The 18,662-nt window shown below is 41.1% G+C and overlaps 1 protein-coding gene across 6 annotated transcripts in view; it reads left to right on the top strand.

Annotated features, from left to right (window-relative positions):
• Positions 1 to 18,662, top strand: part of MAP4K3 (mitogen-activated protein kinase kinase kinase kinase 3) — an 883,599-nt gene that overhangs the window by 836,758 nt on the left and 28,179 nt on the right. For all 6 annotated transcript variants that reach the window (XM_082251934.1, XM_082251933.1, XM_082251935.1 and 3 more), the window contains 2 exons: positions 11,937 to 12,108; positions 12,226 to 12,294. In XM_082251934.1, coding sequence (XP_082108060.1) covers positions 11,937 to 12,108; positions 12,226 to 12,294 — 241 coding nt within the window. The remainder of the gene's footprint in view (positions 1 to 11,936; positions 12,109 to 12,225; positions 12,295 to 18,662) is intronic.

The following is an 18,662-nucleotide window of genomic DNA, read 5'->3' on the forward strand; positions in this document are numbered from 1 at the left end:
TGCAAAATTATTCAGCCCCCTTAAGTTAATACTTTGTAGCGCCACCTTTTGCTGCGATTACAGCTGTAAGTCGCTTGGGGTATGTCTCCTATCAGTTTTGCACATCGAGACACTGAAATTTTTGCCCATTCCTCCTTGCAAAACAGCTCGAGCTCAATGAGGTTGGATGGAGAGCGTTTGTGAACAGCAGTTTTCAGTTCTTTCCACAGATTCTCGATTGGATTCAGGTCTGGACTTTGACTTGGCCATTCTAACACCTGGATATGTTTATTTGTGAACCATTCCATTGTAGATTTTTCTTTATGTTTTGGATCATTGTCTTGTTGGAAGACAAATCTCCGTCCCAGTCTCAGGTCTTTTGCAGACTCCATCAGGTTTTCTTCCAGAATGGTCCTGTATTTGGCTCCATCCATCTTCCCATCAATTTTAACCATCTTCCCTGTCCCTGCTGAAGAAAAACAGGCCCAAACCATGATGCTGCCACCACCATGTTTGACAGTGGGGATGGTGTGTTCAGGGTGATGAGCTGTGTTGCTTTTACGCCAAACATAACCTTTTGCATTGTTGCCAAAAAGTTCGATTTTGGTTTCATCTGACCAGAGCACCTTCTTCCACATGTTTGGTGTGTCTCCCAGGTGGCTTGTGGCAAACTTTAAATGACACTTTTTATGGATATCTTTAAGAAATGGCTTTCTTCTTGCCACTCTTCCATAAAGGCCAGATTTGTGCAGTATACGACTGATTGTTGTCCTATGGACAGAGTCTCCCACCTCAGCTGTAGATCTCTGCAGTTCATCCAGAGTGATCATGGGCCTCTTGGCTGCATCTTTGATAAGTCTTCTCCTTGTATGAGCTGAAAGTTTAGAGGGACGGCCAGGTCTTCGTAGATTTGCAGTGGTCTGATACTCCTTCCATTTCAATATTATCTCTTGCACAGTTCTCCTTGGGATGTTTAAAGCTTGGGAAATCTTTTTGTATCCAAATCTGGCTTTAAACTTCTCCACAACAGTATCTCGGACCTGCCTGGTGTGTTCCTTGTTCTTTAGGATGCTCTCTGCGCTTTAAACGGACCTCTGAGACTATCACAGTGCAGGTGCATTTATACGGAGACTTGATTACACACAGGTGGATTCTATTTATCATCATTAGTCATTTTGGTCAACATTGGATCATTCAGAGATCCTCACTGAACTTCTGGAGAGAGTTTGCTGCACTGAAAGTAAAGGGGCTGAATAATTTTGCACGCCCAATTTTTCAGTTTTTTATTTGTTAACAAAGTTTGAAATATCCAATAAATTTTGTTCCACTTCATGATTGTGTCCCACTTGTTGTTGATTCTTCACAAAAAATTACAGTTTTATATCTTTATGTTTGAAGCCTGAAATGTGGCAAAAGGTCGCAGAAGGATTTCTAAACTTCTGAATGTTCTCGTGAGCACTGTTGGGGCCATTATCTGGAAGTGGAAAGAACATAATTTCATCATAAATCAGCCACGATCAGTTGCGCCTCGCAAGATTTCTGACAAAGGAGTGAAAAGAATTATCAGAAGAGTTGTAAGAATCGGTAGGCTGCAATATAGTAATTTTTGTTTTTGGGTTTTATACTGCTTTAAAGAAAACCTTTGCTAGAATATAGTTAGCCATTGCTAATTGCAACATGCCAGCTGCGTGACTGTGATGCCCATCTAAATATTTCAAACTATTCTAAGACACTGATTTAAGTTGTACTCGTTCAGTCTGTAATATCTCACTGGTTGTTGGGATATTTCTCTTCTGTTCATTGAAGGACACAGCAGAGGTCTTGATCTCTGTTGAGTTATAGCGCCATCTTCAGGAGTGAGACAAAACCACAGCCTAGCAGCAGCCCCTGGCAGAAGCCAAGCCCCCCCATCAAGAAGTACGTACCTGCTGGGAATCTTTGTTCACTTTCTCTTTGCAGTAAAGCATTTTTTTTTTCTTCTGTCTTCAGCAACTCAACCAACTGCTTAGCTGGGTGACAGGCTGGATAATCTAGATCGGGGGTCAGCAACTGGTAGATTGCGATATACCAGTTGATCCTGACCAGGTGACTGGTAGAGAGCGGTCTGGGCTTGCTGACCTACCATCCCAGAGCATCAAACAGAGTGCAATGCAGAGGGACTAATTGTAAAGTTGGAGATGTAGTAGGGAACAAAAGCCGCATAAGCTTATGCCTCTTCTGTAGTGATGGCTCCTGTCCCATGAGGAATGATACCAACTGCACTCCACCTTTATTACTGGCTAGTGGTCTTCAGAGTGGTGCCAGCAGCAAGAAAGGCGAGATCTTCAGTTCAGTGTGAAGCAATATACTGGGCATATTAGTAGGACTGCTTTCACACTAATGTGCTTCCTGTACTACGGGTGCAGTGTACCTGCAGCTTTCTGTGGGTTTGCTGTGCTTAGCCATATACTTCTGTTATATTCTGCAGATTTGCTGCATTTTCTAAAAGCACACCAAAACATTTTTAGAAAGTGCCCACACCTGCAGCATATAATAGAAGGAAGTCTATGGCGAAGCACAGCTAAACTAGGAAAGTAGCATATGCACTACACTGCACCCTCGGTACCGGTAAACAGCAACACAGTGTGAAAGCAGCTTTATAGGGGTTTCAAAACAGTAAGTGTTCATTTGCAGTTTGGCGGGGGGGGGGGGGGGGGGTTAAACCCCTTAGTAAAAGTGATTGTCAAGTCTCATTTTTTTTTTTCTATTAAAATAACAAACATGTCATACTTACCTGCTCCTTGGAATGGTTTTGCACAAAGCAGCCCAGATCCTTCTCTTCTTGGGTCCCTGGCTGGAGCTCCTGGCCCCTCCCTCCTGTTGAGTGCCCTCACAGCAAGCAGTCACGGTTCAGCCCCGCCCCCTCTCTCTCTCTGTCTTGGCTAACTGAGTTTGATTGACAGCAGCGGGACCCAATGGCGCCACTGCTCTGCTGTGTCTCAGCCAATCAGGAGTGAGAATCCAGAGCAGCCGAGGCATTCGTGGACATCGCTGGATCGAGAGGGGGCTCAGGTAAGTATTAGGGGGACTGCTACACACCTTTTGCCTTTACAACCACATACTTTTCCCACCCCCACCCCAACTGCACCCCTTTTAGCTGCAGTGGCTAGGGGTGTAAACATGTTGCAGCCCTGTCATGGTTGGTGAGTGTAGCACCTACCAGGCATGATTCATTTAAGTGAATGAGGCTGTTCTGTAAGTGCCCTGCAATTTTGCGCAGTAACGCAAACAATGGGTTAAAACAAGCAGCGTTGTGTTGCGTTCTCACCACTTGCTTTTACCCCTTAGACTCCGCAGAAGCATGCAGTTGCGGGGTGCTTGCAGAGTGGCCCCATTTACTTGAATTGGTCGTGATTGGCAGGCGGTGGCACCTATCAGCACTTGACAGCAGCCTTGTCCTATAGCATAGGTGGGTTTATTGAAATTGCCCATCTTTTTTCACATACTTGTATTTTATTAGCCTATAGGAGTAATAGTTTTTGGTTAAGGTGTTAGACTGCAGTGCCGATATGTAAAACCACTTGCTGCACATGTCTTTTGAGGTCACTTGATGGACTTTGTGATAGGGGCATTATAGACTTTGAAAAGGTTTGTTTGGAGACTGTACCTTCTGGAATAAGTGCTGGACCTGACTCATTGTTTGGAATATCTGGATCTTTTCCTAGACACAGCTCAAGCCAAGTGTTCCTTACCCAAGAGAAATTTCACACTGTTTACTCCCAAATTCAAACTCCCCTTTCTAAGAGCTGCCCAATTCTGCACATGCCAATGACTTTGAGTTATTTCTGTTGCCTGGCTCCACTCCAGTCCCTATGTTTGCTATTCTGTCATCCTGGGACATTTTAGTTTGATCATTAAAGAAGCTGACTCGCCTGACAATGAAGATGACCTGGATTTGGTGTAACCTCTGTCTGATCTTGCATAATTACATAGTTTGTGAGGTTGAAAAAAGACATCAGTCCATCCAGTTCAACCTATGATGTGTGTGTGTGTTTGATGTTAACCATACATTGTATACCCCGTTATGTTGTGGTCTTTAAGGTGCCCATCTAATAGTTTTTTGAAGCTATCAATGCTACCTGCTGATACTACTGCTTGTGGAAGAGAATTCCACATCCTTACTGCTCTGACAGTAAAGAACCCCTTATGTATTTTAAGGTTAAACCGGTTTTCCTCTAGTTTTAGTGAATGGCCACGTGTCTTATTGTATTCCCTTTCTCTGAAAAGTTTGTTCCTTATGCTAGGGTCATCACCAGTACAGTATTTGTACATTGATATCATATCCCCCCTCAAGCGTCTCTTCTCCAGAGAGAATAAGTATCTTTCCTCATAGCTGAGGTCCTTTATTCCCCTAATTATTTTTGTTGCCCTTCTCTGGACTCTCTCCAGCTCCAGCACATCCTTCCTGTGGACCGGTGCCCAGAACTGAACGGAATACTCCAGATGTGGCCGGACCAGAGTCTTGTAGAGTGGGAGAATAATCTCTTTATTTCTGGAGTGAATCCTCTTTTTTATACATGCCAGTATTTTGTTGGCTTTGCTTGCAGCGGCTTGGCATTGCATGCCACTGCCAAGCCTGTTGTCCACTAGGACCCCCAGGTCCTTTTCCATCTTAGATTCACCCAGAGGTTCCCCCCCCCAGTGAGTAGCTTGCTTTCGTGTTTCTGACACCCAAGTGCATTACTTTACATTTTTCAACATTAAACCTCATCTGCCATGTAGTTGCCCACCCCATTATTTTGTTCAGGTCTGCTTGTAAGGTTTCCACATCTTGCATCGAAGATATATAGTCATGCTTAGTTTATTATCATCCACAAATACTGAGATTGTACTAGATATCCCCTCCTCTAGGTCGTTTATGAATAAATTAAACAGGATTGGTCCCAGGACAAAACCTTGGGGGGCCCCACTTTCCACACCCGCCCAATCTGATTTTGGGATACTCCCCATTTATCACCACCCCCTGGACTTACCCCTGGAGCCAGTTCTCTATCCAGGTACTCACCCTATGGTCCATACCTATGTACCTTAGCTTGTACAGTAAGCGTTTGTGGGGAACTGTGTCAAATGCCTTTGCAAAGTCCAGATACACCACATCCACAGGCTTTCCTTTGTCTAGATGGCAACTCACCTCATCGTAGAAGGTTAATAGATTGGTCTGGCAAGAACGATTTTTCATGAATCCATGCTGATTACTACTAATAATATCGTTCTCATTACATTAAGTCTTGTATGTAGTCTCTTAACATCTCCTCCAAAATCTTGCAGACTGTTGATGTTAGGCTGACCGGCCTAGTTACTCGGGATATATCTCAGGCCTTTTTTAAATATTGGTACCACGTTGGCTTTTTTCCATCAGGTGGCACCATACCCATCTGTAGACTATCCTTAAAGAGCAAGAATAATGATCTGGCTATCACCTGGCTGAGCTCTTTAAGAACCCTCGGGTGCAAGCCATCTGGTCCCGGTGATTTATTTATGTTAAGTTTCTCTAGTTTAGTTCTAAGTCTATCTTCTGTTAACCATGGGGGTACTTCCTGAGGTGTATTATTTAATTTAGCATTACAAGCTGGGTTAGTGTAGCCCCCCAATTCTTTTGTGAAGACTGAAAAGAAGAAATTATTTAACACTTTCGCCTTCTCTCTGTCCTCTGTGGCCAGATTCCCTTTGTCATCTTTTATGGGGCCAATGTGTTCTGGCCTTGCTTTCTTACTATTTATATACTTAAAGAATTCCTTGGGGTTTTTTTTTTTTTACTCTTCCGCTATATGTCTTTCGTGTTCTATTTTTTGCCGCCTTGATTTCACCTTTACATTTCTTATTACACTCTTTGCAATGCTTGAATGCTGCCCATGACCCCTCAGCCTTGTATTTTTTGAAGGCCTTTTCTTTAGTATTAATATGCATTTTTATGTTGGAGTTTAGCCCCCCAGGTTTTAGTATTGCTCTTTTAAATGTATTTCCCTTTGGAATGCACTGGCCAATCCCTTTGTTTAGTATGCTCTTGAAGCACTCCAATTTTTCCTCAGTGTTCTTTGGTCCCAGGGTTCTATCCCATTTGATACAAACCCGATTCCAAAAAAGTTGGGACAGTGTACAAATTGTGAATAAAAACAGAATGCAATGATGTGGAAGTTTCAAATTTCAATATTTTATTCAGAATACAACATAGATGACATATCAAATGTTTAAACTGAGAAAATGTATAATTTTAAGGGAAAAATAAGTTGATTTTAAATTCCATGGCATCAACACACCTCAAAAAAGTTGGGACAAGGCCATGTTTACCACTGTGTGGCATCCCCTCTTCTTTTTATAACAGTCTGCAAATGTCTGGGGACTGAGGAGACAAGTTGCTCAAGTTTAGGAATGATGTCCCATTCTTGTCTAATACAGGCTTCTAGTTGCTCAACTGTCTTAGGTCTTCTTTGTTGCATCTTCTTCTTTATGATGCACCAAATGTTTTCTATGGGTGAAAGATCTGGACTGCAGGCTGGCCATTTAAGTACCCGGATCCTTCTTCTACATAGCCATGATGTTGTAATTGATGCAGTATGTGGTTTGACATTGTCATGTTGGAAAATGCAAGGTCTTCCCTGAAAGAGATGACGTCTGGATGGGAGCATATGTTGTTTTAGAACTTGGATATACCTTTCAGCATTTATGGTGCCTTTCCAGATGTGTAAGCTGCCCATGCCACATGCACTCATTCAACCCCATACCATCAGAGATGCAGGCTTCTGAACTTAGCGCTGATAACAACTTGGGTTGTCCTTAGTCCGGATGACATGGCGTCCCAGTTTTCCAGAGGAACTTCAAATTTTGATCCGTCTGACCACAGAACAGTTTTCCACTTTGCCACAGTCCATTTTAAATGAGCCTTGGCCCAGAGAACACACCTGCGCTTCTAGCTCATGTTTAGATATGGCTTATTTTTGGCCTGAGTTTTAGCCGGCAACGGTGAATGGCACTGTGAATTGTGTTTACCGACAATTTTTTCTGGAAGTATTCCTGAGCCCATGTTGTGATATCCATTCAAGTAGCACTCCTGTATGTCATGCAGTGCCGTATAAGGGCCCGAAGATCACAGGCATCCAGTATGGTTTTCCAGCCTTGACCCTTACGCAGAGATTGTTCCTGATTCTCTGAATCTTTGGATGATATTATGCACTGTAGATGATGATAACTTCAAACTCTTTGCAATTTTTCTCTGAGAAACTCCTTTCTGATATTGATCCACTATTTTTTGCCACAGCATTGGGGGAATTGGTGATCCTCTGCCCATCTTGACTTCTGAGAGACACTTCCACTTTGAGAGGCTCTTTTTATACCCAATCATGTTGCCAATTGACCTAATAAGTTACAAATTGGTCCACTCGCTGTTCCTAATATATACATTTAACTTTTACGGCCTCTTATTGCTACCTGTCCCAACTCTTTTGGAATGTCTAGCTCTCATGAAATCCAAAATGAGCCAATATTTGGCATGACATTTCAAAATATCTCACTTTCAACATTTGATATGTTATCTATATTATATTGTGAATAAAATATAAGTTTATGAGATTTGTAAATTAGTCCATTTCTTTTTTACTCACAATTTGTACAGTGTCCCAACTTTTTTGGAAATGGGTTTGTATTTTCTAGCAAAGAGCACAGTTTTGGGAAATTGGCTCTTTTGAAATTCAGTGTCCTTATATTACCCTTGTGTTTCCTGTTACTATGATAATACTGAAACGTATTGACCTATGGTCACTGTTTCCTAAGTTGCCCCTTATTTCTATGTCCGTAAGCAGGTCTGTATTGTTGGGATCTTCTGCCAGGCTGGGAAGGGGACTTAATTAATCACTGGCGGAATCCCATCTCCCACTGAACATTCATGTGGAACAAGCAAGTATGGTTTGTTTCTGCAAAGCTGGATTGCCTTGCCGGTGGGTCATCCAAGCCACATTTAGTTGAACAATGCCACAGCAGTAGTGTTTAGGGAGGAACCAGTAGTCTTGATATGGCAGGAGCAGTAGAAAGGATCTTGTCTTGGATAGAACTTAATTTTCCAACCTTGCCCACTTACAACCCAGGGATGGGCAATAGGCAGGTAGAGTTAATTTGACTAAGCCACGTGGACAGGGTAAAACATGTTGGGGCATGGCCTGGACAGAGTCTAGGCTGAGGCTTCTTTCACTCTTTACATGAGGATTTTGTGTGATGTGCCGTTCCTCTTTTCCTTCTCCATTGATTTCTATGGAGCTGAGACGAGCTCTTTCCCTACCTGCACTCACAGCAGTTGTCAGCTTACAAGGACCTACGGAGCCTGAAGTGGCACCCTCAATTTCTTTGTATGGGGTCACAGGCAGACTTCCTTTGCCATCAGACTTTGGATGACGTCTATACCCAGAGGTGTTTCAAGGCCACAGGTGTTATAGGTGGGAGATGCCGGACATGCACCTTTCGGTCTCCGGATTCCACGTATGTCTCCAGATACAGGATCCTCTGTTGGGGCTGTAGATGCTCCGTAGGATCAGTACAGCCTTATTTAGGTATTTTCTCCTCTACAGCCCCTGCCCCATTTGCTTAGCTTGATCAAGATGAAGGACATTGCAGTAATCCTTATAGTTCCAGATTGGCCCAGGCAACTAAGGTATTCTGACCTGTCCGACTGGTGATGGATGCTCAGTGGGCTCTCTTAGACGGTCAGTACTATGGACCGGTTTACCATCCAGGTTATGGTTGCTGTCTTTAACAGAGTTAGCAGGGCTGTTGAAGCCCAGGTCCTGGGAGCAGGGGCTCTCTGAATCTGTGAGTCCTGGCTGTAATTGTTACAAAATATACTTTCACAAGGTCTTTCATTGCTCATGGACAGCATACTTCTCCTGTTGCAAAGAATAAAGTTTTCACCCCAGAAAATAATCCATGGGAAGAAAACTGGTCTGTTTCCAGTCTGGTCTATAACATTTGCACCTAAGCACAATCAAGAATACATCAGAGTTTGCAGTGTTATGCAAAGACCACTAGCCTTTATTTCCTATGCTAAAGCTTTTGTATAAGGTGTGACCTATGTAGTTCCTGCTGTACATTCTCCTATGACTTTGTTAGATCAAGAATGGTTGCCTCAGTGCAGGCTCATTTAACACAAATTGAGAAAATTCCACTGCCCCCCTTTATTCTCTGGGTTATCTTTCTATTTGCCATCACCTCTGCAAGGTGTGTTTTCTGAGCTGGCAGCCTTGTCCTGTAAAGCACCCACTCTGGTCCTACAGGAGGGCAAAGTGGTGTTATGGCCTAGAGCGTTCTTCCTTCTTAATGTGGCTTTTAACTCTCTACCTCCTCCAGTACCCGATTCCCACGTCTTTCTTCTCAGCTCTAGTGTTTCAGAAAGATATTTTCTCTTCACTGACTAATTTAAGTTCGTGCTGTGGAAGTTTACACCACAACCACTGTTTTCATCAGTAAGTCTGACCCTCTCCAAGCTGCCTGCCTAGCCTTCAGACACCTGGGGGGTAATTTACAGTTGTGCTCAAAAGTTTGCCTACCCTGGCAGAAAATGTTAAATTTGATTGATATTGAAAAAATGACTCATCATGGCAAAAAACTGGCTTTTTTTTTCAGGATAGCGATTATGCGAAGCCATTTATTATCACATAGTTGTTCTATTCCTTTTTAAATCACAATGATAACTAACAGAAATCACCCAAATGGCCCTGATCAAACCCTAAAATGTTTGGCCTTGGTACAGACGCACAAGATGACACACACACACAGGTTAAAATTGCTTAATTTCCTACATCTGTGGCTTTTTAAATTACAATTCATGTCTGTGTATAAATAGTCAATGAGTTTGTTAGCTCTCACATGGATGCACTGAGATGCACTACATACTGAGCCATGGAGAACAGAAAAGAGCTGTCAAAAGACCTGTGTAACAAGGTAATGGAACTTTATAAAGATGAAAAAGGATATAAAAAAAATATATTCAAAGCCTTAAATATGCCAGTCAGTATTGCTCCATCACTTATTAGGATGTGTAAATATCAGGCATCTCTTGATACCATGCCAAGTTCAGGTAGACCAAGAAAGATTGCAGCCACAACTGCCAGACAAATTGTTTGGAATACAAAGAAAAACCCACAGACAACCTCAAGAGGTTGTTTCAAGGAGCACAATATGATACGATTAAAAATGAGCTACATGGTCTTGTTGCCAGAAAGAAGCCTTTACTCCAGATTACAGTGTGCCAGAAGCTGTGAGGCGTTTCAAGGTGTTGTCGGGCATGTTGTAATTGGGTTTTTTTGTGGCATTGGCGTGGTAAAGGCTTTTTTTCTGGCAGCTCGACCATGCAGCTAATATTTGTTCTAGTATTGTCCTATTTTTTGTTTTTTTAATTCTGACAATTAAAAAAATATATATTTTTTTTTCATTAGAAAACTGCAGTCTGGTGCATTTATGTTCCAGGTGAAAAAAAGAACTAGCTGTAACACCTTTTGGGAGTTTTTTTCTTGTCAACTGTATGTCATAAATATAGAAGTATTTCCACCTCCAAGTTCTTCCTTCCAAGGCCTTATGCACACAGGGCATCTGTTTACCCATCTGAAGGGCAGAACTACTGGCAGGAGAAAAGCTGCTTAAAAAAATGAAATAATGGCTGTGTATTGCACATGTGTTTAGGCACGCCAAGCATTTGAGCATTGATGGATTCAATTGACCAGAATATTAATTAATTCTGACCACTGGAATGAATTAACGCTTTAACACTAGACATGTCTATCCAGAATTTGTAATGTCTAGGATTTAGGCTTGTTTACATGCATTTAGGCATGTTTAGAATGCTTTCTTGTTTTCAGCTTCTCTCCTGAATGCGCCTATGGTGGGGTTTTTTTCAGCCTGTAAATGCTCTTCCTTTGATACACCTTTAAATGCCTATGCATCCATGGATACGTACGCTTGCATAGAGATACTTTTACAGGCTGAAAAAAATGCTCAACACTTGTAGAACATGGCAAAAAGTTTCTCCAGTCTGTTGAATTTGTTTACTTCATTATAGTTTTGCAACTACATTGCCATTTTATTAAGGTGGTAAAGCGCATATAAAAAAGATGTAGCAATCATAATACACTATTTTCTGTTTCAATGTTTTTATTAAAGTATTTCATAATAACAAAGAAAATACAATGATGTAACAAAGAGTACATATCTTCCACAAGTGTCAAACATATATCAAAGGACTGAAAGCCCACCAGTTTATGTAAAGAAGTCTTCTTGGTCTCTTCCTTTTCTCCTTTAGTTGTATTTCCTCCCTATTGTCTGTTGTGAAGATAATAAAAATCTTCTCAAGCTATATGGATCATTCCAACTTTGTGGGCTATCTCTCAAACTGTGTAAAATCTTATTCTCGTAAAAATAAGGCACATCATAATCTCGTAAAAATAAGGCACATCATAATCTCGTTACATAACAAGAAAATAAAATTATACCAACTGGTGTCGTGACTCCAGCCCTAAGGACTGTCATAATTTCCACATTTAGTCAGGACAATCGGAAAGACCTGAAAAAGATGACATCAGAGTTTTAGAATAAAAAAGAGAGGGTAAAGATTAAAGAGGGTAGTTGGACGAGACCCCACAGTCCCAGAACCTAGTCAGCCGGCTATGGATCTAGGATCACCAGTTAGATATCTGGCCCATGATTCCCATACTTTCTCAAATATCTTAATTTTATTGTTTATATAATAAACTATTTTATTCATTCCAAATTCATGAGTGATGAGACTCAATTGGCTGCTGTGGATAAGTGCATTTCTTTTTCTTTTTGTTTTTGCAAATCTAAAAAAATTTGCATATGAACTAGAGAGGTCTGTTTAATTATACACCTCTACTATAGTTTATTCTTCTGTACTCAATATTTTATGCATGTTTTCTTTACAGCATATAGACTTCCCCTTGCCGTGCCCACTCATGGTTTTGGAAATGCTGGTGGTACCGGAGCAGGAGTTTCCATTAGTTTGTGTAAGTGTCAGCAAGGGCACAGACTTTAACCAGGTTGTGAAATTTGAGACCCTGAATCCCAATTCCACATCTTCTTGGTTCACCGAAACAGGTTAGTACATATTATTTTTTATTTCTTCATCTCTTCTTTCCTAGGAAAGGTATCATTATTGAATAATACGCTGCAGTCTTTATATCACACTGGTAACATTTTATTTATTGTCTTTAGATACCCCACAGACAGATGTTGTTCATGTAACTCAGCTAGAAAGGGATACCATTCTTGTATGCTTAGATCGTAAGTATCTTTATAGCTATATATATATATTTATAACATTCACATAGAAGTAGAGCTTTTGATATTGAGCATCTTAACCACCAAGTTTTGTTCTTAATAAATCAGAGTGAATTGATGGTTATTCTAGCTTTCATGAAAGTCATACACTAGTGACCATCAGATCATCTTCCATTGAACTATACAAGGTTCTGTTATGCGTTTCCGTCAGGAATTGCCTGAACGATTATATATTCTATTGAGTAATTTTTAGCAGTCAAATTTCTTTGCAAACACAGATTGATCAAGATGAATACAGACTAAAATATGGAATTGAAATAGTATTTATTCACTAGACATGTATTCACAATAAATAGTTTGATTTGTGGATGGACATAGACTACATTCTTAAATAACAAAATGATGTGCAACATTCGCTAATGTATTTTGTGGAGTTATTGTAAATAAAATAAAAGCATTCACTTCTCCCCGTGGATAGAATAACCATATATATATATATATATATATATATATATATATATTTAACTATCAGACAATAGTCTGCATTTTACCCAGCCCGACAGTTACTCTCCTGCAGAAAGATTAAGTATCAAACTATGTAAAACAGTACGCTATTATAGCGTAAAACAAGAAAAGGATTAAAATTGGAAAAGTAAAAATCGGATCAAAGAAAAATCTAAAAATGGTTATTATATCGGGGGAAGAACAATCTAAATATCAGAAGAAATCCATAATAGGTATAATATAACAAGCAATGAATCATGAACATCAATGTATTATATTTTACCCTTCCAAAATGGCTGCCGACTTACAATGATCGTACCAGAGTCCCTTAAAATGGCTGACTTTCCCAAAATGGTGTCTCATCATGGTGTAGCTGCATCATTGAAGTGGCAGAGTATGAGGCATGATGAGTATCTCTCTAGATGGATGGGTGTGTTTGTGGATGAAGTGTCCAGGTTTGTATGGATGAAGTGTGATGAGTAGAGTGTGAAGTGAAGAGTCATCCAGTGTGCCCCCATGGCTTCCTATCCTGGTCCTATATACCATTCTGAGCAAAAAGGCCAAAAATATTTAATTAAGCCTATCCCAGAAGGTGAATTCTCTTTTCATTGGTTTATATGGATAAATATTAACTTCACTATTTGTTAAAGCATTGCCTCTCGTAACCACCACCAAGTGTCATCCTAAGGAAAGAAATTTGTTCTCAAAAATTTGTTGTAGGACTGTGCACTTTCTCATGATACAAGTGTGGCCATGTGATATTTCAAATATATATATATGTGTGTATTGTTTGGCATATCTGGTAACGCTAACATGAGCATATATTTCTAATACAGCACTGTTTCAAATATAATTATATTGATTACGAAGAGGTGTTCTACATATATATGTATATAATGATTATTTTTACATCTAGGTGAAGGAAAATAACTGTATGTATGATATATATATATATATACTGTATATATGGGTATAGTAAATACACTGCTCAAAAAAATTAAAGGAACACTTTAAAAACACATCAGATCTCAATGGGAAAAAATATCATGCTGGATATCTATTCTGATATGGACTGGGTAACTTAGAAATGAAAGGATGCCACATCGCTTGATGGAAATCAAAATTATCAACATACAGAGGGCTGAATTCAAAGACACCCCGAAAATTTAAGTGAAAAAGTAATGCAGCAGGCTAGTCCATTTTACTCAAATTTCACTGCAGCAACTCAAAATGGTACTGAGTAGTTTGTTTGGCCCCCATGTACTTGTATGCATGCCTGACAACATCAGGGCATGCTCCTAATGAAGCAACGAATGATATCCTGGGGTATTTCCTCCTAGATCTGGACCAGGGCATCGCTGAGCTTCTGAACAGATGAAGATACAACCTGGCAGCGTCGGATAGACCGAAAAATAATGTCCCAGAAGTGTTTTGGATTCAGGTCAGGCAATCGTGGGGGCTATTCAGTGGTATCAATTTCTTCATCCTCAAGGAACTGGCTGCCTACTCTCTCCACATTAACCGGGCATTGTCATGCACCAGGAGGAACCCAGGACTCACTGCACTAGTGTAGTCTCTGACAATGGGTCCAAGGATCTCGATACCTAATGGCAGTCAGGGTGCTATTGTCTAGCATGTAGAGGGCTGTGCGATATGCCTCCCCAGACCCACCACCAAAATTTGGTCATGCTGAACGATGTTGCAGGCAGCATAACGTTCTCCACGGCTTTTCCAGACCCTTTCACATTTGTCACATGTGCTCAGGGTGAACCTGCTCTCATCTGCGAAAAGCACAGGGCACAAGTGGCGGACCTGCCAATTCTGGTGTTCACTGGCAAATGCCAATCGAGCTCCAAGGTACCGGGCAGTGAGCACAGAACCCAGTAGAGGATGTCGGCCCCCAGGCCACCCTCATAAAGTCTGTTTCTGATTGTTTGGTAAAAGACATTTACCAGTGGCCTGCTGGGGGTCAATTTGTAGGGCTTTGACAGTGCTCATCTGTTCCTCCTTACACAAAGGAGCAGATACTGGTCCTGCTGATGGGTTAAGGACCTTCTACAACCCTGTCCAGCTCTCCTAGAGTAACTACCGGTCACCTGGAATCTCCCCCATGCTCTTGAGACTATGCTGGGCTTGGGAGACACAGCAAACTTTCTGGCAATGGCACATATTGATGTGCCATCCTGGAGGATTTAGACTGCCTGTGCAAACTCTGTAGGGTCCAGGTATCGTCTTATACTGCCAGTAGTGACACTGACCCTGGCCAAATTTTAAACTAGTGAAAAACAAATAGAAAAGATGAGTAGGGAAAAAAAAAAGTCAGTGGCCTCCACCTGTAAAACCATTCCTGTTTTGGAGGTCGTCTCATTGTTGCTCATCTAGTGCACCTGTTGTTAATTTCATTAACACCAAAGCAGCTGACTCTGATTAACACCCCCTCTGCTACTTAACTGATGAGATAAATATCCTAGGAGTTTACTTGACTTGATGCTATACGCTGATTAAAAAGTGTTCCTTTAATTTTTTTTTTGAGCAGTGTATATCTAAACACAATAATTTGTATATTTAAACTATTTCTACATATAGGATATTTCTAATCAGTATAGTATATGCTACATAACAAGATTATTATTATTGTGCCAGCAGACAATAAAATCATAACTGAACCCATTTTAGGAGATATGATAAATGAGGTTATAGTCATATATTCATACATTCTTGTGTATAGGTGGAGATAGTTCCATCTAGGCATATTATGGACTTTTGGAGGTTGTACATCAATAAACATGTTAATATTCCTAGTTGGATCTCTGTTATATAGGGTCCACATATTTTAAATGATGTTGATGCCGACTGCAGAAATGTTCATTTCTCTACCATAAGCCCTCTCCAAAGACGTTTCAGAGAATTTGGCAGTACATACAACCGGCCTCACAACCCCAGACCACGTGTAACCACACCAGCCTAGGACCTCCACATCCATCATCTTCACCTCCAAGATTGTCTTAGACCAGCTACCCGGACAGCTGCTGCAACAATCGGTTTGCATAACCAAAGAATTTCTGCACAAACTGTCAGAAACCGTCTCAGGGAACCTCATCTGCATGCTCGTCGTCCTCATCAGGGTCTCGACCTGACTGCAGTTAGTCTTCGTAACTGACTTAAGTGGGCAAATGCTCACATTCTATGGCATCTGGCACTTTGCGGAGGTGTTCTCTTCACGGATGAATCCCGTTTTTCACTGTTTAGGGCAGATGGCAGACAGCGTGTATGTCGTTGTGTGGGTGAGCTGTTTGCTGACGTTGGGGATCGAGTGGCCCTTGGTGGCGGTGGGGTTATGGTATGGGCAGGCGTATGTTATGAACAACGAAAAAACCAGTGCATTTTATTGATGGCATTTTGAATGCATAGAGATACCGTGACAAGATCCTGAGGCCCATTGTTGTGCCATTCATCCACAACCATCACCTCTTGTTGCAGCATGATAATGCACGGCCCCATGTTGCAAGGATCTGTACACAATTCCTGGAAGGTGAAAACATCCCAGTTCTTGCATGGCCAGCACACTCACCGTACATGTCAACCATTGAGCATGTTTGGGATGCTCTGGATCGGCGTAAACGACAGCGTGTTCCAGGTACTGCCAATATCCAGAAACTTCGCACAGTCATTGAAGAGGGGTGAACCAACATTCCACAGGCCACAATCAACAACCTAATCAACTCTATGTGAAGGAGATGTGTTGCACTGTGTGAGGCAAATGGTGTGGCCTTTATTGTTGCCAGCCTAAGGCACACCTGTGTAATAGTCATGCTCTCTAATCAGCATCTTGATATGCCACACTTGTGAGGTGGATGGATTTAGCTAGATTTGTGAACAATATTTGAGAGAAATAGGCCTTTTGTGTACATACAAAAAATCTTAGATCTTTGAGTTCAGTTCATGAAAAATGGGGGCAAAAAAAAAAGTGTTGCGTTTATAATTTTGTTTTATATATATATATATATATATATATATATATATATATATATATTATACAGTGGGGAGAACAAGTATTTGATACACTGTCGATTTTGCAGGTTTTCCTACTTACAAAACATGTAGAGTTCTGTAATTTTATCATAGGTACTCTTCAACTGTGAGAGACGGAATCTAAAGCAAAAATCCAGAAAATCACATTGTGTGATTTTTAAATAATTAATTTGCATTTTATTGCATGACATAAGTATTTGACCACCTACCAACCAGTAAGAATTCCGGCTCTCACTGACCTGTTATTTTGTCTTTTAAGAAGCCCTCCTGTTCTCCACTCATTACCTGTATTAACTGCACCTGTTTGAACTTGTTACCTGTATAAAAGACACCTGTCCACACACTCAATCAAGCAGACTCCAACCTCTCCACAATGGCCAAGGCCAGAGAGCTCTGTAAGGACATCAGGGATAAAATTGTAGACCTGCACAAGGCTGGGATGGGCTACAGGACAATAGGCAAGCAGCTTGTGAGAAGGCAACAACTGTTGGTGCAATTATTAGAAAATGGATAAGTTCAAGATGACGGTCATTCTCCCTCGGTCTGGGGCTCCATGCAAGATCTCACCTAATGGGGCATCAATGATCGTGAGGAAGGTGAGGGCTCAGCCCAGAACTACTCGGCAGGACCTGGTCAATGACCTGAACAGAGCTGGGACCACAGTCTCAAAGAAAACCATTAGTAACACACTACGCCGTCATGGATTACAATCCTGCAGCGCACGCAAGGTACCCCTACTCAAGCCAGCGCATGTCCAGGCCCGTCTGAAGTTTGCCAATGACCATCTGGATTATCAAGAGGAGGAATGGGAGAAGATCATGTGGTCTGATGAGCCAAAAATAGTACTTTTCAGTCTAAACTCCACTCGCCGTGTTTGGAGAAAGAAGAAGGATGAGTACAACCCCAAGAACACCATCCCATCCGTGAAGCATGGAGGTGGAAACATCATTCTTTGGGGATTCTTTTCTGCAAAGGGGACAGGACGACTGCACAGTATTGAGGGGAGGATGGATGCTGAGCACGTGCACTCAACTTCTTTGGTCGACCATGGCGAGGCCTGTGTTCTGAGTGGAACCTGTCCTGTTAAACCGCTGTATGGTCTTGGTCACCGTGCTGCAGGTCAGTTTTAGGGTCTTGGAAATTTTCTTATAGTATAGGCCATGTTTATGTAGAGCAACAATTCTTTTTTTCAGATCCTCAGAGAGTTCTTTGTCATGAGGTGCCATATTCAACTTCCAGTGATCAGTATAAGAGAGTGAGAGCGTTACCACGCTAAACTTAACACACCTGCTCCCCATTGACACCTGAGACCTTGTAACACTAACGAGTCGCATGACATCGGGGAGGGAAAATGGCTAATTGGGCCCAATTCGGACATGTTCACTTAGGGGTATACTCACTTTTGTTGCCAGCAGTTTAGACATTAATGGCTGTGTGTTGAGTTATTTTGAGGGGGACAGCAAATTTACAGTTATACAAGCTGTACACTCACTTCTTCACATTGTAGCAAAGTGTAATTTCTTCAGTGCTGTCACATGAAAAGATATAATAAAATATTTACAAAAATGTGAGGGGTATACTTTTGTGAGATACTGTATATATATATATATATATATTGTTTTTTTTTTTTTTTTATTTACATTCAGTAGTTAAGATATTTTAGATGGAAATTCAGGTTTTATGCTAGCCTTAGTCTATGTACAGAGGTATATTGAGGGTTGCCCAGTTTGATTAACATCACCCAAGGTTCTTCTTTTTACTCTTGAGACGGTGTATCCTTGTCTTGTAAAGTCAATTGATGTTTGCTGTTTCAAGTTTTTATTACCCCAGTCTTT

The sequence above is a fragment of the Pelophylax lessonae genome, assembly GCF_965119305.1.
Source record: "Pelophylax lessonae genome assembly, chromosome: 3".
Lineage (NCBI taxonomy): Eukaryota > Metazoa > Chordata > Amphibia > Anura > Ranidae > Pelophylax > Pelophylax lessonae.